Below are 23580 nucleotides of genomic sequence, written 5' to 3' on the forward strand. Positions count from 1 at the left end.
TGCTGGGCCCTGGCCACAATCTATCAAACACTGCTGGATAGTAGACAGCACCATCCAGAGGGAGAGAGCGGACCCACAGGCACTGCAGCTGCCCAGGCCCCTGCGACAGGCACTGCAGCTGCCCAGGCCCCTGCGACAGGCACTGCAGCTGCCCAGGCCCCTGCGACAGGCACTGCAGCTGCCCAGGCCCCTGCGACAGGCACTGCAGCTACCCAAACCCCTGCGACAGGCACTGCAGCTACCCAAACCCCCGCAACAGGCACTGTAGTCGAGCCAAAAGATCAACCCACACCAGTATCAGTTGCCCCTATACACAAAAAGAAATACACAAGGAAATCAGTTCGCTTAGTGAAAGATGATGATGAACCAGGGCCATCACGAGAACAAGAAGAAGAGCCAGAACCAGAAGTGATTACTCGATCCCTGTCCCTGAGTGAGCTGCGAGATATGCGGAAAGATTTCAGCCGCCTTCCAGGGGAGCATATTATTACCTGGCTGCTCCGCTGCTGGGATAATGGGGCCAGTAGCCTGGAACTGGAGGGCAGGGAGGCCAAGCAGCTAGGATCCTTGTCTAGGGAAGGGGGCATTGACAAAGCAATTGGGAAGAAGGCACAGGCCCTTAGCCTCTGGAGGCGCCTCCTGTCAAGTGTGAGGGAAAGGTATCCTTTCAGTGAAGATGTCGTATGTCGGCCAGGCAAGTGGACCACTATGGAGAGAGGTATTCAATATCTGAGGGAATTAGCTGTGCGGGAGATGGTTTATTATGATCCGGACAATGCACAGTTGCCCACAGACCCTGATGAAGTCCACTGTACCCGACCCATGTGGCGAAAATTTGTGCGAAGTGCACCATCTTCGTACGCCAACTCACTGGCAGTAATCGACTGGAAAAGTGAAGAGGCACCCACAGTGGACGAAGTGGCTGGCCGGCTCCAGCAGTATGAAGAGAGCCTTTCCTCCTCCCTAGTCTCGGCTGTGGAGAAACTGTCTCAGGATGTCCGGCAACTCAAAGAGGATATATCTTACTCCCCACCTGTACAGACCCGCATTTCAGCTGTTAGGAGTAAGCGTTTTTCTGCTCCAGAGAGGGGATATAGAGCATACACACCACGAGGTATCCTGTGGTTTTTCCTGCGTGACCACGGAGAAGACATGAGGAAATGGGATGGGAAGCCCACCTCAACCCTGCGGGCACGCGTACATGAGCTACAAGGCAAGACAGCTGTAAGAAGGGACTCTTCCAGAAAGAATGCTGCTCCAGTTTCCACCGGGCAGCCCCCCAGACCAAGTGAAAGGCCAGATCGCACTTCTGATCCTCTTGAAGGGACCTCTAAGTCCTTTTTGCAAGACGTGAGTAGTGACTATGACGAGCAGGACTAGAGGGGCCCTGCCTCCAGCCAGGTGGAGGAAAGGGACAATAGGGTTTATTGGACTGTGTGGATCCGATGGCCTGGCACATCGAACCCACAAGAGTACAAGGCCCTAGTGGACACGGGTGCACAGTGTACCCTAATGCCATCGAACTATGAAGGGGTGGAACCAATATCTATTTCTGGTGTGACGGGGGGATCCCAACAGTTGACTCTGTTGGAGGCTGAAGTAAGTCTAACTGGGAATGAGTGGCAAAAGCACCCCATTGTGACTGGGCCAGAGGCTCCATGCATCCTGGGCATAGACTACCTCCGGAAAGGGTATTTCAAAGACCCAAAAGGTTACAGGTGGGCTTTTGGAATAGCTGCCTTAGAAGCGGAGGAAATTGAACCATTGTCTAGTTTGCCTGGTCTCTCGGAGGACCCTTCTGTTGTAGGGTTGCTGAAGGTTGAAGAGCAACAGGTGCCGATTGCTACTACAACTGTGCACCGGCGGCAATACCGCACCAACAGAGACTCCCTGGTTCCCATCCACAAACTAATTCATCAACTGGAGGGTCAGGGAGTGATCAGCAGAACCCACTCACCCTTTAACAGTCCCATATGGCCAGTGCGGAAGTCCAATGGCGAGTGGAGGCTGACGGTAGACTATCGTGGCCTGAATGAAGTCACACCGCCCATGAGTGCTGCCGTGCCGGATATGCTGGAACTTCAATATGAACTGGAGTCAAAGGCAGCCAAATGGTATGCCACAATTGATATAGCTAATGCATTTTTCTCGATCCCTTTGGCAGCAGAGTGCAGGCCGCAGTTTGCCTTCACTTGGAGGGGCGTCCAGTACACCTGGAATCGACTGCCCCAGGGGTGGAAACACAGCCCCACAATTTGCCATGGACTGATCCAGACTGCACTGGAAAAGGGTGAAGCCCCAGAGCACCTGCAATACATTGATGACATCATTGTATGGGGCAACTCAGCAGAGGAAGTTTCTGAGAAAGGGAAGAAAATAATCCAAATCCTGCTGCAGGCTGGCTTTGCCATAAAACGAAGTAAGGTGAAGGGGCCTGCGCAGGAAATCCAATTTTTAGGCATAAGGTGGCATGATGGGCGGCGTCAAATCCCAATGGATATTATCAACAAAATAGCAGCCATGTCCCCACCAACCAACAAAAAGGAGACACAGGCCTTCTTAGGTGTTGTGGGTTTCTGGCGAATGCACATTCCGAATTACAGTTTGATAGTAAGCCCTCTCTACCATGTAACCCGGAAGAAGAATGATTTTAAATGGGGCCCTGAGCAACGACAAGCTTTTGAACAGATTAAACAAGAAATAGTTCATGCTGTAGCTCTTGGGCCAGTCCGGGCAGGACCAGATGTAAAAAATGTGCTGTACACCGCAGCCGGGGAGAATGGCCCTACCTGGAGTCTCTGGCAGAAAGCACCAGGGGAGACTCGAGGTCGACCTCTGGGGTTTTGGAGCCGGGGATATAGAGGATCCGAGGCCCGCTACACTCCAACAGAAAAGGAGATATTGGCAGCCTACGAAGGGGTTCGAGCTGCTTCAGAGGTGATTGGCACTGAAGCACAGCTCCTCTTGGCACCCCGACTCCCAGTGCTGGGTTGGATGTTCAAAGAGAGGGCTCCTTCTACACATCATGCAACCGATGCTACGTGGAGTAAGTGGGTTGCGCTGATCACACAACGGGCTAGAATAGGAAGCCCCAATCGTCCAGGGATTCTGGAAGTGATCACAGACTGGCCAGAAGGGAAAGATTTCGGAATGTCGCCAGAGGAGGAGGTGACACGTGCTGAAGAAGCCCCACCGTATAATAAACTACCAGAAGATGAGAAACCATATGCCCTCTTCACTGATGGGTCCTGTCGCATTGTGGGAAAGCATCGAAGGTGGAAGGCCGCTGTATGGAGTCCTACACGGCGAGTTGCAGAAGCTGCTGAAGGAGAAGGTGAATCGAGCCAGTTTGCAGAGGTGAAAGCCATCCAGCTGGCTTTAGATATTGCTGAAAGAGAAAAGTGGCCAACGCTGTACCTCTACACTGACTCATGGATGGTGGCCAATGCCCTGTGGGGGTGGTTACAGCAGTGGAAGCGGAGCAACTGGCAGCGTAGAGGCAAACCCATCTGGGCTGCCCCACTGTGGCAAGATATTGCTGCCCGGCTAGAGAAGCTGATTGTAAAGGTACGTCATGTAGATGCCCACGTACCCAAGAGTCGGGCCACTGAGGAACATCAGAACAACCAGCAGGTAGATCAGGCTGCCAAGATTGAAGTGGCTCAGGTGGATTTGGACTGGCAGCGTAAGGGTGAATTATTTCTAGCTCGGTGGGCCCATGACACTTCAGGTCATCAAGGAAGAGATGCGACATATAGATGGGCCCGTGATCGAGGGGTGGACTTGAGCATGGACGCCATCTCACAGGTCATCCATCAATGTGAAACATGCGCTGCAATCAAGCAAGCCAAGCGGGTAAAGCCTCTGTGGTATGGAGGCCGATGGCTGAAATATAAATATGGGGAAGCATGGCAAATCGACTACATCACGCTCCCACAAACCCGCCAAGGCAAGCGTTATGTCCTCACAATGGTGGAAGCAACCACTGGGTGGCTAGAAACATATCCTGTGCCCCATGCCACTGCCCGGAACACTATTCTGGGTCTTGAAAAGCAAGTCCTGTGGCGACATGGCACCCCAGAGAGAATTGAGTCAGACAACGGGACTCATTTTCGGAACAACCTCATAGACACCTGGGCCAAAGAGCATGGTATTGAGTGGGTGTATCACATCCCCTATCATGCGCCAGCCTCTGGGAAAGTTGAAAGGTGTAATGGGCTGCTAAAAACCACCCTGAGGGCAATGGGTGGTGGGACTCTCAAACACTGGGATACGCATTTAGCAAAGGCCACCTGGTTAGTTAACACTAGGGGATCTGCCAATCGAGCTGGCCCTGCCCAGTCAAAATTCCCACGCCCAGTAGAAGGAGATAAAGTTCCTGTAGTGCACATGAAAAATATGTTGGGTAAAACAGTTTGGGTTATCCCTGCTTCAGGCAAAGGCAAGCCCATCTGCGGGATTGCTTTTGCTCAGGGACCAGGGTGCACTTGGTGGGTGATGAGAAAAGATGGGGAAGTCCGGTGTGTACCCCAAGGGGATTTGATTTTGGGTGAAAATAGCCAATAAATTAAATTGCATGATATTAATAGCGATATACTGTATCAATGGTATGACCATAAGAATCACCCAAAACTAATGAAGGATGGACTTTGAAACTGAGCAAAGTGCCACGATGATGGAACTAGAACTGCCTTCAACTGGTGCCCAGAAACTTCATCGAAAAATCACATCTTTGGCATCCAGACTGTGAGCATGGACCATACCAGATACACCGGCTGTGAAGACTCCGGATGCAGCGTGCAACAATCCAGCTGCACGCACCGTTGCTCCTGCTCTGAGAGACTGTAATGGCAGATGGAACCCAAAGCCATGGACTAAATGAACTCGACAGACATTTTAGAGTGATAGCCCACAGAGTAAGGCAATGAGTTCTGTAAAATAATCTGGGCATGACGTAGATGGTATGGAATAAGGGGTGGATAATGTCCTGGTTCTGGCAAGGATAGAGTTAATTTCCCAAGGAGCCAGGACAGGTGAGCCAAGCTGGCCGGGGGCTATTCCATACCATGTGACATCATGCTCCCCATAAAAGGGGGCCAGGCGGGGAGGGGCGGGTTCGGCGTGTCGGCGTGGCTCCGGGACGGGTCGAGCGTCCGGTCGGTCGGTCGTCGGATCGGTAAAATCGTTCTCTGTTATCACCATTGTTACTATCTGTTATCAGCACTGTTGTTGATTGTTCTCCCTCTCCCTTGCTGTCCCAGTAAACTGCCCTTATCCCAACCCTCGAGGCTTTGCCGTTGTTTTTCCGTTCTCCTCCCCATCCCGCCGGGGGAGGGGTGAGCGAGCGGCTGGGGCTAAACCACGTCAGTGCTGCTCTTCAGTAGCTGAAGTGGCCTGATTTTACAGATGGAGCTTCACCGGAGAGCTCCACTCTTTTATGTGTTCATACATCAAGAAACTTGAAAATAAACTAAATGTTGACAGAATTCATTTACGTGGAATTCTATTGTATTGGAACTCTTAAAAAAAACCCCCTATAATCTGTAAACTCACTCAGGAATGACTACATCTGGGGATAAATCTTTCTGATTTCTTTCCATGTTACCTGGAAGTACTTAAAAATCTCCTAAACTGATAAATCTAAATAGTGTAAATCTACCACTGCAATACAATATCTAATACCTAGGAGTTAGTAAAGCTGTGGAAAGCTCTTCCCAAGGAGATATTCTTGTTTCGGTCATCTTAATATAGACTGTATGAAACATAGGACATCACACTGCATGAAGGAAGACAGTGTGGATGATCTACTAAGACTTTCTCTTGCTTTTATGGTTGTGTGACTCTTAAATTCACAAGTTCAAATGGTAATTGTGTCTGATTCTTACTACATCATGAAAATGGTGTTAATAAGCAGACCAAGCAATCCACTGGGGCAACCACCTCTTAAGTACATTACTTCAAGAAAGGAAAAGAAGTTGCAGCTCCCCTAAAAAGTTGATTTTTCCTACAGCATGTCACATCCCCCATGACACATCATTACTGTTATTTCAATTTCTGCAGAAGAATCATCTTCTGTGAACTGGAGCATGCTCATCAAAGACTGCATCCTGCATGATGACAAGAGTTCACTCCAGCAAATTAATGAAGTGCATGCTCAGTGCTAAGCACCCAAAGTCTCACTGACTTCAATGGGACTAAACTTGCGATATTGTTGTCAGATCAGAAGGTTCAAATAATAATATGATTCTGCCTTTCTGTTCCCCAGGAACAAGAAAATAACATGTCTACTAACTTATGTCTTCATAAAATAAAGTTTAGCTAAGGATTTGACGAACAGATATTGTAAAAGATTTTCAATTATTTATCTGCTAGTATCTTTATAGAATAAAGAGAGATTAAGAGAGTCTTCAGAAATAACGATGGCTATTTCTAACATGAATATACACAAAAAAGATAAAGCTCACTTCGTTCCTTCTGTGGGCATTCCTTTAACAACTGTGTAGGAAACTATCGGGGATCAACAGAAAAAAAAAGTACTAAAACGGGATGGTTTAAGTAAGTGGGCTGACTTACAATTGCTGGTTTTTCCAGGATTGGAGTGGGTGGCCGAGGAACAGGCTTTTCTACTTTTTCAAGGAAACGAAGGGGCTTCTTTGGCTCCTTGACTTTATTCTTCTTCTCCAGTAGTGCCTGGAATAGACATACAATTTAATCAGAACTGGGCTAGACAGAACAGCACAATAAGGCCAGTCCTCTAGATGTTGACTGGTGCTAATCACACTCTCAACAGGGAGCTGAAAGTATTTTGCACTTTGCAGGCTTGTGGCTTCCATTTCTTACTGCACATCAACTGAAAAACTGGATATGGTCAGTACATGAGGCTATTGGTTGGTCAGAAGATACTGATGGGAACTTCAAAGTACTATGTAAGAAGGAAGTGAGAGTTATTTTACTATATTTACAAGTAAGTCATCAGCAATTGCATAGGGTGAGTCACCTAAAATTAATCCAAAATTGGTATGAACTTAATCTCTAACATAATACATGCTTAAATAAAAGCATATTTCAGATTTATTTTTTTATTTTAAAATGGGAATCTCATTGAATCCATTATTAAACACTGCCCCATATGCAAGCAGAGGCAATTGTGTGTGTGGTTTTTTCCTTATGTAATGACAAAAACATTAATTCTTTTCCTGTAAGATAGAGGTAAGATTCTTTCAAAACAGGAAAAATGGGTAGGAATATCACTATTTAATTATGGTTTACATATCACTAGAGAATGGTTATGACTCTTTGCCTTTAACTATAGGTATAATGCTTGTTACTGCGGGTTAGAAACGTTAGGTGGTCAGGAGATTTTATGAAGGGGGTCACTTGAAGAGCATATTGTCACTGTTCTGTGGCCCCTCCTCAGTGAAATGTCTTTGTAAGATACACTGTTACTGCACAGGGTTGAACTGAATGACCCAGGACTCCTTCCTTACAAAACATGTTTTGAAACTCTTCTCTGCTCATCTGTAACTTCCCAGCAGCCCAGTGGCATCCACAGCAATTGTACAAGTGAACCAAAGGGGAAAGGGAAACTAACTTGCCTGAGAACTTCCTTCTACCACGAAAATCCACAAGTCCATTAAGAGTGGGTTTTCCCTTGCTTGCAGCTGTTCGGTGGCAGATGCCAAACCTTGTCAGCCAAAGCAGGCTCGGAGTGGAAACGCCACCATGGCCTCAACTCTTTGAAGGCATTTTCAAACTGTTTAGAGAGTCAAAGTCCTGCCAACATCCCATCGCAAGCTACTTAGAACAAGATATTCAGATAATCATTTCCAACTGCATGCGAATGCTTGCCTGCTGTAGGACACCATGCTTCGGCTCGCAAAGAAAAGGGAAGAGAGTATGTGCATTTAAAGCTCCTTCAGGATTATAATCCTACTACTGTATGAGTTGGATCTATAGTCTTTATTACTGAAAGAACATATTCCGGCAAGGAAAAGTGCACCTTTTTCTTTTCTCGCTCGCCCTCTTTCAAATGTTCTAATACAGTATTTCACTAGGGAGGGAAACCGAAGAAAAACTGAAGAAAAAAATCCTATGCTGAATTTCTCTCTCCAGTAACAGGAAATTGATGGCAGTTACACAGAATTTAATTGCAAAATTAATGAAGTTTTGAAACTCCAGTGGTCATTGTACAAAACTCTTCTTGCATATTGGATCTGACCTTTAAGGACAGGATAATTAATGGCTCCAGAAAAGGAGAGAGATTTCTAGGTGGAGGGAATAAAATGCTTTATTATTGAAAACTTCTGAAATGGACCGTGTTAATAATGCAAGAATCAAAGCCTATAAACTGCTTATAAGCCACATGAAATGGTTATAGCTCAAAAATGTTGAGAGATTTTTCTGAACTGTTTTGTGTATTTATTTGGTGACCTTTGAGCTCTCTGTCATGAAGATTATAACAGTACTTGCTATGATTTATAAGGTGTTTTGCATGGGGGCGGGGGAATTGAAAGAAAAAAGCTGCTGTAATTGTAATACTTTTGAAAACAATAGCTCCTATGTTTGTTAGTACAATGTTGCACTCATAAGTATTTTTCTAATAAAACCTTAGCCTCCAAAAATATTTCTTGCTAACCAGAATAACAAAATACAACCCGAATAAAAACTTTTAAAGACAGAAAAAATCTATGAGCACTTCTGACAAGAGGGAATTCTTATTAATGTGGATTTGAGAAATTCTGCAGTTTCCAGAAGTGGTTTTATGTTTTCATGGCAGCACAGTCTAGTGCCTGCTTTGCTATATTTACTAAGTCAAAAATGCTTACCATTTGCTTTCTCTAATCTGAGGTTTCAAGTTATTTTAAGGCTTTAATGTAAGAAAAGAAAGAGAAAATATGTTTTTTGCATTAACTAGTTCTGCCTAACTTAACAAATTACCATTTTTTGAAATAGGGAGATGAGGGCCCAAGAATTGCTGTAAAATACTTTTTATAAAAAGAAAAAAGTGCTAAATTTCTGAACAACATGCTTCAAATGTTACTGCCTACATATCACACTCTAATTTTTCTGAGATAGACTACATTACTTTTTTCAGGTGGTAGGTTCAGAGTCATGGTATACTCTGGTTGGACTGGACAGTGAAGGACCACCCAATTCATCTCCTTTTCATTTTCCTGGCAAATGCAGTGAACAGCAAATGGCACCCATGCTTTTGGCCATGCACTTTAGCTTCTTTGCTAGCTTCTGATAGAAGCAGAACTCTTGACAGGATAGTGGCTTGAGAAACAACTCTCTGTTAAATCATTCTTTAGGTTCCTTCCTTATCTTCTCTGTGATCATCTCCTTTTCACAAGACATTAGGTATATTTTATTTTCATGTACAGCACCAAGAACACAGTCATGTTTCTCTCTCTCTTCCTTTTTGCTTGCAACTGAAGAAGGTGAGATCATCAAGGATGGACTGACTACCTACTTTGCAATGCAGCATGGCTGCTGCATCTTGGCTCATCAAGACTGACATAATAGCTCTTAGAGCTTGTCTGAGCATGAGCCAACTAACGCTGTGTTGGAGATCTGTTCTTGATGAAATAACTGCTTGAACAGGTTTTCCTATGCTTTGAAGTTGGCTCAGATTTTCTCCAGAGACATTCTTCCCCCCCCTTCTCCACCTCCTTCCAGCAACCGGATAAAGGAAAACAGACGTGATGAGAATTGCACTTAACGCTGAGGTGAGAGATTCTTTGTTCTGACATCATCTTGATCCAGCACTTTGAAACTACCTGACACTTCACCCCTCTTGAGTCACCAGAGCATACACAGTCAGCCTCAAGTCACGCATTGTTCTGCACTGGGATTTCTTCTAGCAGCTCCTCTGTTCCTTGGTATATTCAGTTACCTAGTTGCATTTCTTTCCTATAGTAATTAGCTATATCAGTATGCTATCATCTCCTTAATGACTTGGATTTTCACACAAGGCTGTCTATATAATGGCTCACTTCTTACATTCCTTAAAACATTATCATCTGCGCAGGCTAGGAAGTAGCTTTCCTTGTCCTTTTACAGATCTTGCTTAAGATACAGATCATTGTTTTTACTGTAAATCCTGGGTCACTCCTGTCTCTGCCATGCTCCCTTGTTTTAGAGAATTATTCAAAGAATACGGAGCATACATAATACTCCTGCAAAAGGTTTCAGGATGCTCCTCAAAACGTCTGCTTCTAAAATAACTTTCTTTTTTTTGGGGGGGCTTAGTTTCAAATCTGGAAGAAGCTGTCCTTATTCTCAAGAGGACACAGATCCTTTTTGTAGCTCCTTGGATAATTGCTTATCCCTCCTACAAGCTTTAAGCTTAGGAAAACCCTCAATATGGCAAACCAAGAGGAACATAATGAGGACTAGTCTATCATCTTGCCACTTCTTTGGCCAGAGAAGCAAGTCGTGGAAACTTCCTTTATTAAAATCAATTACTTCTGAGGTCAAAATCTAGCATTCCTCCTCTATTTGCCATCTCTGTCCACAGAACATCCAGGGCAAATGAAAGAAATTAATTCTAGAGCTAGATCACTGTGCACCACCTGAATTTTCTAGAGTTCTGCTTTATTTCTAGGATTATGTGAGAAAATGTATAGATTAAGTGTGCTAGGACAGCACTGAAAAGAGGCTTTTGAAGAGAAAACTGGTCTAGCTGTTCAGCTATAGAAATAATGCAAAGCAACACAGTGCCCTTCTAAGATGATCCCTAATTGCCTGCTTTAAACCTCTTTCATGATGTGTGTGACAGAGTTTGTTGGCCTGATCGGGACTGCTTATGCCAAGTGGTCAGATAGCTGTCCTCTCGAGTGCTAAATTCTGTTAACTCAAGTACTGCACACTTTTTACTGCCCCCTTCTTGACAGCTCCAGTAGCTTATGAGGTGGACCTGTCAAAAGAGGCCCTGCTAAGCCAGAACATGCTATAGCCATCAAACCTAAGAAGCAAGAGCCTCTGATGGAAGAAGTGACCAGTAACAGCACCACAGAGATCAAGCGCTAATTAGGGCAGTAATTTCTTGTTGCTCTGAAAACAAAGTTTCTTTAAATCTAATGGTGGCTGAGGCAATCTGGGTATTTCACCAGTGTCAGTACTTCCTGCTTGTCTGGACAAACCAGTCTGGTGTCTACTTCTGTGTATCTAAAAGCAGCAGTTATATTTTGCATAGTGGATTTATCATCTTTACCTGCAAAGGAAATGCTTTGTGATTTTAAAAGAATATACATTTTGTCTTTTTCTAGTGGAGAAATGAGTATTAGTTATGTTAGCCCCTTAGTTGATATAAATCAATGTAGACCAAGTGATCTACATTGATTTAAGAAAGAAAATATGCAGAACTGTCTGCTTTTTGTTCCGCATTCCATCTCCCTTTGGTCACCAATTTTTCTTTGAAGAGACATTATTGTGTGAGCAGCCAGCATTAGGGCATCCTTCTCCATGACTACACTTTAGATGCTCCACTGTAGTCCTTCAAACCATGAGAAGTATTTTGAACAAACAGAATACAATTGCTGCAATTGGAATTCAGCTCTGAAAGCTTGGGCTAACGTTCTGCTGCCAGTGAGAACTGTGTTATGATCCAGATTATACACAGTCACTACTTGAATTTTATGCAAAAAGCACCCAAACTCAAACCCCTTCAATACTGCTGTGTCATCTTATCTAAAACTGTAGTAAATTGATGTCCTTAGTTCTTGAACGCTTCCCATAGCACTCAGGATTTTCTTTGAAAATTTTCCTTCTGAATAATAATCAGATGCAATGTTTCATCTTTTACAAGATCCAGTGGAATTTAAATTTGAGATAATATGATTGATTTTTCAGAACAAGATTTCAATTTAAAATTCATTAGTAGAAAGTTACTGTCTCCATTGACAGTATTATTAAATTACACTACAACAAGAAAGCTATACACATAATTTCCAATTATGAAATATTTACTAAATAAATCACAAGTGAAAGTTGCCAAGCTTTACAAATGAAATAATTAAATATTTTTCAGAGATACAGCAGCCAGCCAAGAATATGCCTGATTTTTAAAAAAGGTAACCCTCAACAGCATCACAAGAAGTGAACTTAAAAGTACATGTAATTTACAAATGTTGTGATTGTAGATGCGCATGAGGCACTTCTTTCCTCAGTGGTTAATTGCATATATGGACACCTCATCTGCATGAACAGTTGTGATAAATTAAGATATGCAAAACACTATTAGCATGTTTGCAAACTGTTCTGATCCGATTTTATGAGTGGGGTCATTTTAATCATGCTTTGCTGCAGGTGCTTTTACAGTTTGTACTTAATGTAAATTTTTTAAAATGTACAGAATTTTTAGAATATGAATCCAGATTTGGTTTATTTAACTATTAGTAGTTTGACAGTGTAACCAGTAGGCATGCCATGTGTGCATTATAAAAGCAAGGGAGAAATGAGAATGAGCAAATGTCAGGAGAGGATTTCTAACTGACCTAATAGGTTCCGATCCAAATCCCTGATCTGTAGGGAGACAGAAACAGCTACGCTTGTTTTCTATAGGGTTAGAGCAGAAGGACAGATGTTAGGGAGAGAACTGACAGACTGAGTTCCAGAACGGTACTGGTCATGCCTACAACAGTCTGAATGTCCGATCCATTCTGTTCTTGAAGTTGTCTTACAGAAAATACGAATTTAGCACAGGAAATTGGGAGAAAGCTTACACATGTGCCTTCCCGATTGCATTTCTGAGCTGTTCAAATCTAAGAGGAACTGACATGCTGCTAGATGCAGCTCCATACCTGGTGAACCTGTGCCAGCTGCACCTCTAGCCTTGCTGATCTTTTAATAAATCCAGTCTTAGTGGTAGTGTACTTAGGTTTTGGAGCTTTAATCTTGACCTGGGTGACAGAATCTGGGAGAGATGCTTCCAGTTCACACAGTCCTAAGAAATACAAATGGTGATTAAGTAATCGAGTGGTGGGGAAAGAAATTTGAGTTTTGTTAATATTTTAAGCATCTCATACAAACTAAGTCTTCCAAATTGACTTACCTGCAAAGGTGTTAAAGTAGAAGTTTTTTACCACATAGCGTTCGGCTTGGTTGTCTGGGAAATAACCAATTCTAGACAAAGGAGCGTATGTTTGTGATGAAAAGTCAGTATACTCTTTGATGATATCTCGTCTCTCCAGCTTCCCCATCACATTCTTCCTCTTAGCTATCAGTTTCCTGAGCACTGAAAAGCAAATACAAATGCAAAAAGGTTCTTTGTACAAATAGTTCTAATAAAAGCCCCATCTTCAGAAATTCACAAAAGCTTTTGCTGGTTAATATAAATGTGACATGTTTGACCTGAACAAAGGCTGGCCATGCATATCTATATTGTGGAGGCAACCTGTTTCATCTTGAATAAAGACTGCAACCTTGTGAAAATAAAAATGGCTTGTCTGAAAACTAAGTCTCATACTACTCCCTCCCTGGTTTTCAAACTTACTGAGTGCACAGTCATGCTGAATCTTTTTTATTTTCTCCTCTTTAGCCTTCTGATGATTTTGCCAGTGGTCATCCAAGCGCTTGGCATCCAGCTTATTCTGATTCTCCTGTCGTCTCTGCAGCAGTTTCTTTAAGACTTCCAGTCGAACTTCCTGCAACCTGAAAGGAAAGGAAAGGAAAGGCCAGGTATGACCTACTGTACTCTGCAGTGTTCTGTGCAATGCTGTCATCACCAAATCCTACATACCAACTGACTACTTTAAACATAGTTCATATTGCAGATCTCGTATTTAATCTTTCATTTTAAAAAAGCAAGTTCACCACTGGTGAAAAGTATTGTGGTAACAGTCTCTTATATTAAATTTAACAAAAATAACCCCTCCCAAACTCAGGAGATTTTCACAGAAATAAAAGGCTTGAACCCTTCAGCCAATCCCCTAAATCTTCCTGTTCCTTCTCTATTCAGCCATTAATTAAAAGAAATAAAGAGTATAATTGAACTCCTACTTTTCTATTTCCTGTTCTCTAAAGGCCCACTCCTTCCTCTCCATATCATCCATCATTTTCCTCCTCTTTGCGATTTGTGAGGCACTGTCCATTGCTGGAAGAGTTGCTTCCCATGCACGTTTTTCCCGGGCACGTTCAATCATCTCCACCTCGGCTAATCCTGCTGGTAGCCCCCGACCTTACAAGGGCAAGAAGTAGCTCTTTAGAAGAATGGTGAATCCAGCAAATAACCACCACCACCAAAGCTTTAGAGAGCTGGATGGGCACAAGCCCATATGTTGGGCACAAGCCCGTCTGTTAAACACAAGCAGAGCTGTAAATAGCCAGAAGTAAATACTTCTAGGGCCAGTAAAATTCTACAGTATGAGGAATGGTAGGACCTGCGGTTGCTATAGCTTAGTTGACTATAACACTAGCGCTTCAATCCTCTACTGCAGGCTGCAAAGGAGGAAAAACTTTTCCAAGAAGACACTTTCTGAGAATGAGCACTTTCTTTGGCATGTCCATTGTGGGTGCGACACTGGGTGATGACGATCACATGTATGTTCTGGAGCAGCAGTGTTCATACTGGGTTTTTTACTGATGTCTAACTCAGAAGAGATGAAGAACAAATGGAAACACTAATGTAAAAAATGTAGTTAAATGGTAATGGAAAAACTGCTACTAGTTCCTATTTGCAAAACATGACCTTTTTGTATTGAACGATCTCAAAACTCTTTATGAAATGCCCCAGAACAGCGCTATTAAGTAGGAAAATATCATACATATTTTAGAAATAGATAAAATAACGTTCCCCAAAGCAAGACAACAAAGGGCTGCCAAAGCTGGCAACAGACTTGAAACCTGACATTGAAAAAAAGAGAAACTCCTCCTAAAGAGGTGACATGATTATTGTAACTTATCTCAATTTCACAACTCACCCCAAGTGAGTGTAGCAAGTGTCAGAAGCTCAGGGACTGAGCCACTGGGAACTACATATTCAGAGGAAAAGGGATCCGTCTGGGCTTCACCATCCCTGTAATCTGTTTGTGTGCCCAAAGTTCGTAACTTGGGACCAAAGACCTTGCTGTCTCCTGTAGCTGAATGGACGTAGGGCTCTGTCCTAAAAAAGAGATGCAAGATGGAAGAACATTTGTCACACTCGTTTAAAAAAAAAACAACCCAAACCAGAAACACAACACTAAGTCAAAGGCAGGCTGTCCAAATGTGGTTTGTTTTACCTTAACGTTGCTCCCATTGATGCTAACTCCATTATCTTTAGTAAAAGCAGACTGAGGCTACACCGAGTCCTCTGAAACCTCCCTCCTTAGGTAAGCAATCCAGAAATCTGGTTTCAGCTCTCACAAGTTATTACATGCAAATCTTCCCTATGTATACATTCTAAAGCATTGTTTTTAATGGGCAGAAAAAGTAACTAATGGTTGAGTATAAAATGAAGTAGGACTGCTTCAATTTAGTTTACATGTTTGTCTTTCCAACAATTCCAGAAGAAAAATTCTATTCTGATGTAAGCACATGCAACTTCCATTGACTATGAGGAAATGAATCTTCTTATGTTCCCTCAAAATTTGATCCCCCCCTGAAAAGCCCATTAGACTGCCTTGTGGATGCTCTACACCACTAAACAGTAGTGCAACTGTCACAGAGATTGTAATAAATGATCAGAAGATTTTCCAACAATATTGCTGTATTGGAGAATCTTCTTTGCATTGGTATCTTTTCTAGGATTCAGAGACACTTGGCGTTCTGTTTCAGGCCTCAAAATCCTAACACACTCAAGGTACATGTCTTTTACCCACAAAGCACTACTTATATACTGAAATTCTGAAACAGTCAGTCACCTGACTGTTTCCTCAGGAATTCTCAATGATGAACAAACTCTTACCTCTTAACAAGTTTTTTCCTGTTGGTTCATCACAAAAAATATTTGTCACCAGCTAAATAGTTACCCAATCTTTTTCTGGTGAGATGTGACCCATTACAACAGCATTGTTCCCGAACTCACTACTTACTTTGCCATTGCATAAGGGACATATAGTGGAAGCAGCTTATTAGAAGGGATGAGAGGTCTGAAAAGAGAGAATGCAGGTGTAAGACAGCAACCATGAGCATAAAAGATCATTATGGTTTAGAAAAACTGCAGACCACTAATTTCAGTGGAGTTACACTGATTTTCCACGACTCAGGTTCTACAGTGCATGTTTAAGAATTGTGCCTGAATACTAAATAATTCTTTCATAGCTAAGGAGCAACAAAGAAAGTTTCACCAGTAGGAGTGAGTGTTACTCTTCTGTCAAAGCAGAAAGTGGAAGTGCAAAACAAGGCAATAATTAAAAGAAGTTAGTTTTGAGTGGGCTCACATTTTTGTACATTTCACTAATTAGTTTACTTTTTCACTTTGAGCTTTTGAGAGGGTTTTTTTTTTAATAATTTCTTGAAATCCTGAAATTAATTTCTACAATCAGCTGGTAAGCTAAGCTGATTTGGACTTATCTAATTTGATTGCTTCCTTTGTTTACAGTATTTTATGAAATATCTTAAAAGTGATATGGACTCAATGACATATTAATAATTCCTTCTTAGGCATTCTTATAGTTTGCATATCAATTTCCCTTAGCCTTTGAGAGACTTTAAAGCTTAATTTCAAATTGCAGAAGGTAACATCATCTTTGTTCTTTTTTTTTTGTTGTTAAAGGAGCCATAAAGAAGTTCAATTTATTAAACCTGGCAATTTTTTTATATTTAAAGTGGACGTGTTGGCCAAAAACTGCTGACTGTAATAAGAAATGTAATTCAAAGTATTCTGTGACTAAGTTGAGCATGTTTGTACGTTAGCTGTTGGTTCAGATCTTGAGTCCACTGCTGACCTGCAGTGTCATTCTGGAAGGAGCAGAGCAGTCCTGCAGTAGAGGACATCGATGAAAAGTTAATCAAGGATTCCCTTCGCTCCTTTTCTGCTCCTGGCACAAACTAGGAGTTAAAAGATTCCTTCTTAAGAAGGCACCTTTCCAGGAACCTGGAGAATCACAACAGCTTTGTAAGCACCTTCTTCCTTTGTGTAGGAGGATCTGCAGTCCAAAGTTTTCTACGAATAATTAAGAACAGAATGCCTGGTACAATTGCTTATATGGTAACTCATTACCTGAAAATTCTGGCATAGTGTGAATTTTAAAAGACCTTGTGATTTAAGATTTGGTTACTATTTAGATTTTATATAACAGTGATCAAAGAACCAGCAGAAGAGACATACACACACAAAAAAAAAGGCTTGGGCATATATTTAGGTACGCTAAACTTCACAAAAGCAAGCTTCTGAACTCATTTCAAATCAGTTCATTCCTTACCGTGCAAAATATTTGTAGCGATTCCTTCCGCTAACTTCAGGATCTTCATACACAATTTGAGATATCTGAAGTGAAGGTTGAGGTCTAAAAGCCAAAATACAGGATTCCTTACTGTTATTGAAGAATTACATTCAGAGTAGTTCTGATCTTTTTTTCTTATGCTTCTTTTTTTTTTTCTCCTTCTCTCTTTCCTTCTCTGGTTGCACAATCAAACATACACACTACAAAGTCCACAAAATCCCCATACTTATGCAAGCAATTATATTTTGCTCTTTTCATACTTATGTACATAGCAAGACAATTTGACACTTTATGTATATTCCCTACCATGTGTGGGCAAGAAATAGTCATTTGCTGCCTTTAATAGAACTTTCTTCATGCTTGTCATGAAAAGGATTGGCCACTTGTAAATGACCTTGCAAAGTAAACCACTTTTATTGGGTAAGGGGGGAACAAGCTCATTTCCTTAAGAGTGAAAAACTTTCCATAACAGAAAATATTTGTAAAGGAATATAAGGAACAAAGCGGAAGACTACCACTCTCTTTCAAAAATAGCTAAGGAAGTTTTGAGCAAATGTAGAAAATTTTAGAATGAGCAATTTCAATCTGAATTCTCCGATAGAGGAGAAAAATTAGGATGACCATGTGAATGTTTCGAAACCTATGCTGGAACAAGTATATCTTTTGCAAGAACATTCTTTTTTCATTTTCATTCAAATAGGCAGACTGTTTAAAATTTTCACTATAACATCTTGGAGGGTTTTACTTTAAAGCTTTGGAAGACCATGGGGTAGACCTTATTAAGGCAGTCAGCAAGAGAATGGGTAGAATTGAGTCCTTTGAAAGATATGCATCAGGATTGCTACTTGATTTCAGAACCACTTTATATTCCAGTCGTACTCTCCTCAACCTGCAAAGTGGTTAAAGACAAGAAACAGAAGTTCTTAATGGAAAAAAAAAAAAAAAAGGCCATGTCATGCCATGAAGGTAAGTAATTTCCTTTAAGCTATATATGGCAAGTCCTGAAGGTCGTGTTTTTCATAAGACCATTTTTGGCAACTGGTAAGAATCCTGACCTCAGATGTATGGGATTTTGGGTGCTGAAGTTGGTTGCTGCTACCTAATTTTAAATACAGAGGCATATTTACAGAGATACAGTTAACAATACATAACATTGCTAGACAGCTGGGATCAAAACAGAGGCTTGTATGCTGAGATCAGTTATCTTCAAAGACCTCATCTAAACCCTGCAAGCTGTGCTGTGGAACTCAGGGAGGCACAGTATGGCTACCCACTACAGCAAAGTGTATAGAGAGATGCTTCATTAACCTCCTGTGACATACAATTTACTGCTAAGGTAAGTTTAAAGTCATGTCTTCCCAGTGCTTTCAGTCATACCGCATAACAAAAGGGAGGGGAAGGTTTTTGACATGCAGTGCAGTAACCTGAGATACTTGCTCAGCACTAATCAACCTATTATTGTGAAGTTGTGTTTGTAATTCAAATGAGTTAATTGAGCTGATGGCTAGTTCCACTAGCTGACTCTTTACATATAAGACTGTTGCTCCATCCAGATGGATTTGTGTTTCATTCAGCACAGGTGGGCACTTATTCTTATGATCTAACTTTATTAGCATAAGCTGTTCATCCTATTATGGTATAGTTACAGGCACAATGGGAACCCAGTGAAATAGCCCCTTTTATTCCACAGATCCTGCCTCTTGCACGTCCTTGACTTATATTTGCTGACATTGCTGAAATAAATGAGCATTTATTTCTGGCAACCTTGCAGAGGCAATGCAACTACTGAGAAGACAGCTGGGAAATATTCTGTCTTCTGTATCAGCAACACTGTCAATCAGTGCAGGTTGAAATGGACGGGATGTATTTCTCATTTTTTGTTAATTGCAAGACATTCTGCATATACATGTTGTTGAAATGTAAATTAATTTTAAAGTACCTCAGGCATCAAATAAGTTCTTGTTACAGAATATCAGGCAAGATACAAGAAGCCATTGAGGTTTTAATGTGCTGGGGACAGTTTGCTGAAAATAAGAAAAAAGAAAGGCTCAAAAATTCTTATTTTATTGTAGAAATGAGAAGAATGTGCTTTTGAAAAAATGACAAAAATAGGTGTGACATCCACTGTATCACTTTTAAACATCTTTCATTACTGTCTGGCATGTGGTAGAACTCAGTTACCAGCAACTGCAGAGTGCGCATTGTATGAAAAGCCCATGGTCTAAAGTTAGCTTGTTAATGCAGCAAAACCTTGTTTCAATGCAGTTGAAAACAACTACCTGGGCTGACACCTGCAGTCTTGAATGCACCTACAAGAGGACTCCAAAAAACACATGGTGTGGCAAAACACATAAATGTTTTTTAAAATATTTGCTGAATCAGAAGCCCAAATTGTGATGCCAGGAGAAAGTTCAACTAAGAAACCCCTGCACTAAAAATGTGGTGTCTTGGTTTAGGCCCCATACACCCTTGAATGAGCAGCAAAAGCAATCTAACCAGCTGCAACTGCACGGTACTAAAAGGAAACAGCTACTGTTGAAGTAACACACATGAGTTACTGAAGGCTTCATAACTTATCTGATCTCTTAAGAGATTGAAATAACTCTCTTTTCTTTCTGGGAACTGCTGCAAAGTAGATAGCACAGGGATGATGGAATGTGCAACATCCACTCTGTAAGAAACAGATGGGCAACCATACTCCACAACAGCTGCAATCTCTTAATTTCAAGGGAAATATAAGTAGGAGCAAATTGCAGTCATCTCCACTTCAGTGTGCATAGGTTTTTGTTGGTTTTGTTTGTATGTTTGTTTTAAATTATCCAAGCATAGAACACTTACGCAGCAAGCTGCTGAAGAGCCTCCAGGCGCTGCTGAGCCCTCCCTCTCCATCTTTGGTCAATAAATGGATGCATTGGATCTTTGCCCTCCAAGATGTAGCCTGGGAAATGGATCAAGCTACTAAACATACTTCTGAACATCGGTGCTTTTACCTAATGTTTGTGTGGACACAAAGAAGAGAGGCGGTGATTTAGCGATTTCAAATAGCATCAAAGAGATTAGAATTTCAGCTTGCTGTGATTTACAGGACTGCACATTTGGGATGGGGAAAGAAGGCGGCATACATATGCTAATGATGTCAGCTGGTTAGGTGGGACTTCTCAAGATGTGAAGCGTACCAGACTAGCAGCAGATGCAGAGATATATCTTCTGGCTGTTTCCCAGCGTCTAAACTTATACTCAAAATCGAAGGGTCTAGCAGTTCATTACATAAAGAAGTTAGTGTGCAGTAACTGTGAACGTGCAGTAAGGTGAACTTCTAGCACATTACCCCATGTAACTGCCTCCTATTTCGTGTGCACTAGAAAGAAGTAACATATTCCACTTACAGAGTAAAGTTACTTATACTCTGTAAGTATATTATTTTATACTGTAACGGTTTTAGCATGTGTTAAAAATATCTGGAGGGGAGTTAGCACACAAAAATGATCACATTAAAAATCCACACCCTTCCTTCTAAGCACTCATTTCCCTGGGTAGATATGCCTTAAATCTCTAAATTTATGGTTGCCAATAAATTTTTGCAATCGTGACTCAAGTATAAGTGATGTAGCTATACTGGCTTGAGCTTCTGTAAAGCCTGAAATTAGATTTGAATTGTGAATTGCCCCTTTCATTTCAGTGGGTGCTAACTCAGATGCATATAGGGTAGTGGTGACATTTCAAGTACCCTAACTCACCAGAGTGTAAGAGAGTGTCAGATGATGAACAACTAGGGAACCTACTATGAGTAGCTGCTTGCTGTGTATGAGATGATAGCTGCTTGCTGTGTATGAGACTGCATTTTTGTTTCATTTCTCTTGAAAGTGAATACAACTTTCAAGAGTTTGCAAAACCCTATAAACTAATATTATTACAACCCTTGTCCACCCCATTTTATGATGCTATAGACTAAGAATTCAAAATTGTATTGTTTTGTATTGCACATTACACACTTGCTGAGTCATACGCTTAAAACATATTTTATGCAAATCAGAGTCTGTCACCATACCCATTGCAAAATTACACCTATGACGTGACAACATTAGTGACAGTATGCCTGCTTACTTTGTCTGGCCTGAACTGTTAACACAGCCATATTGTTGCAAAGATCTCTGTGATGACAGGCAATGTTTTCAGGTCCATGTGTATGTCTCTCTACAGAGAGGCAGACAAATACACATTTTTTTGCAGCTGGATATAAGAAAGAGTCTGAGATAATGGAGTAAGAGACACCCAGAAACATTATTTAAAAAAATGTTTCTTGATTCCATTGTTGGAAAGCTGCTCAGGGATTTTCTCCTCGCTGTACAGCAATGGAGTTTCAGAGTTCAGAATATCTGTCTTGCAGGCTCAGTCAAGTGCATAGCCTCAGGAGGACTCTGTTTAAAATCCAATTCATTGTGCAGTTATACCAAATCCGTTTTCCTTTGGTATTCTACCTATAAGCAGCCTGTCCAGTCATCAATCACTGCCGTCTAGAGGTGTGATTGCAACTCCCACAGACATGCCCTACCTGGTTTTAAACTAGGTAGGGTGAATATAGATAGCAGGGAGCAAATTCAGTAGGGAGCTAAGCATAGGCTAACTAGCTGAGGGCTTAACTAGGAAGTTAAGCTGCACTAACCTAGTATGAAGAATCAGGATGGGTTTGCAGTCTTTACAGGCTGCTTAGCTGTTGCTACCTAGTACATTTTAAACTAAGTATGCTACCTTGAGCTGCAGTGTGAGTATATCCCAAGGTAAGTGAAGAGGCACCGTGTGAAATAACACGTTTTAACAGCTCTGCTTGAACAACAGCCCAACAGCCGTCCAGTTCTTTCATTAGCTCTTAATAACATATACAAGCTATTGTTAACAGCATTTGGAGATATTCTATTAAAAATACTGACACACAGTTTAGGAAATTCCTCAGGATGTGAAACTGAGCATTTCTAGACTGCTGCTGCAGAGTTACCCTAGGCCAGCAATCATGGTTACTCCTTGTGTGAAGTCTTGTTTTAGATAAAATTGCTTCCTTTGCTTTGTATTTTGCTGTTTTAAGGCAGCTGCTTAGAACTGAGACAGAGTTTCCACAAAAATATTAGGTGCACATGTGAGCTATCTTTGGCCAACACCTACCACTTTATCACCAACAAGCTGAACATGGACATTTGACTTTGAATGGTCCTCACTTGATAGTGTGTACAGAGGTTCTGAAAGATAAGTGAACAAATGGAAGTAATTACATATTTGGGAATTGGCATGAATCATCAAGCTTCACTTCCTTCTTCAAAAGTCTGTCCATAAGAGAATATAAAACAAACTAGGAAAGAAAAAAACTGAAATACATGTCTCCATATCAAAGAAATTCCACCATCACACAAATGAGCCTCAGAGTTGAACTACTACTGTTCTGTGGAACGTGCACATGACTGAAGAAAAATCTACTTTCTCTGGAAGCACTGCCAACTTAAATAGAAAATGAAGACATGAAACAGAGAAAAGCATGGTGCAACGGTAATCAATGGAAATACCATACTATACATGATGCTTCCTTCTGGGATACAGAGCTAGCACGGGCTTTCCTCCAGCTTGCGAATGTTTCATAGTCCCAAGCTGCTTCTCGCTCCTGATAACTTCGTTACTGCTGCCGACCCTAATGCTTTACCACTCTGTGGCTCTGCCCTGTTCCTGGGGCGGCACCCATCTTCCCGGCTCCAAACCTGCCCTCCCTGCCCAGCTAGTTGCCGGTCGGTCAGTAACAGCTTCTCGGCCAGCTCTGGCCGTGCACCTCGTCTTGCACGGCGGCCGGCCGACAGGGGAGACCCGAGGAGAGGCGGGAGAGCTGCTTGGGCAGTCCAACCGCTCCACGACCCGCACACCACCCTCCCCCAGCCCCTAACTCCCCGCCCGGGCCCGGCCGGCCGCGCTGGACGCGCCCCGCCCTCCCCGTGGAGGGTCTCCCCCTGCAGGCGGGGCCTGGGGCGCAGGGAGGACGTTGCCCCTCCCGGCCAGGCCTGGTACCGTAGGGGTAGTCGAAGGTCCGGCCCGGAGCCATTTGGCCGTGGCGGCCGTCCCCGAGGAACGGGACCCGCACCGCGCCGGTCACCGTGCGACTCATGGCGCCTCAGTCTGCCGTTCCCATGGCGACAGCCGGCGGGCGGGGCGGGGCAGCGGGGGCGGGCCTGGGAAATGC

General features: G+C 42.4%; 1 protein-coding gene across 2 annotated transcripts in view; it reads right to left on the minus strand.

Moving 5' to 3' along the window:
* Nucleotides 1-23551, minus strand: part of CFAP91 (cilia and flagella associated protein 91) — a 51879-nt gene extending 28328 nt beyond the window's left edge. For both annotated transcript variants that reach the window (XR_012837513.1, XM_075765015.1), the window contains exons 1-12: nt 23409-23551; nt 22524-22597; nt 20205-20356; nt 18142-18255; nt 17346-17429; nt 16014-16070; nt 14922-15103; nt 14002-14179; nt 13496-13653; nt 13055-13237; nt 12804-12946; nt 6574-6690 (exon numbers count right to left, since the gene is read on the minus strand). Coding sequence is in view for 1 of the 2 variants with exons in the window: in XM_075765015.1 (XP_075621130.1) it covers nt 6574-6690; nt 12804-12946; nt 13055-13237; nt 13496-13653; nt 14002-14179; nt 14922-15103; nt 16014-16070; nt 17346-17429; nt 18142-18255; nt 20205-20356; nt 22524-22597; nt 23409-23505 (1539 nt within the window). In the remaining variant the exon portion in view is untranslated. The remainder of the gene's footprint in view (nt 1-6573; nt 6691-12803; nt 12947-13054; nt 13238-13495; nt 13654-14001; nt 14180-14921; nt 15104-16013; nt 16071-17345; nt 17430-18141; nt 18256-20204; nt 20357-22523; nt 22598-23408) is intronic.
* Nucleotides 23552-23580: the final 29 nt, after the last annotated feature.

This window comes from Balearica regulorum, chromosome 1 (genome assembly GCF_011004875.1).
Source record: "Balearica regulorum gibbericeps isolate bBalReg1 chromosome 1, bBalReg1.pri, whole genome shotgun sequence".
In the NCBI taxonomy this organism is placed as follows: Eukaryota; Metazoa; Chordata; class Aves; order Gruiformes; family Gruidae; genus Balearica; species Balearica regulorum.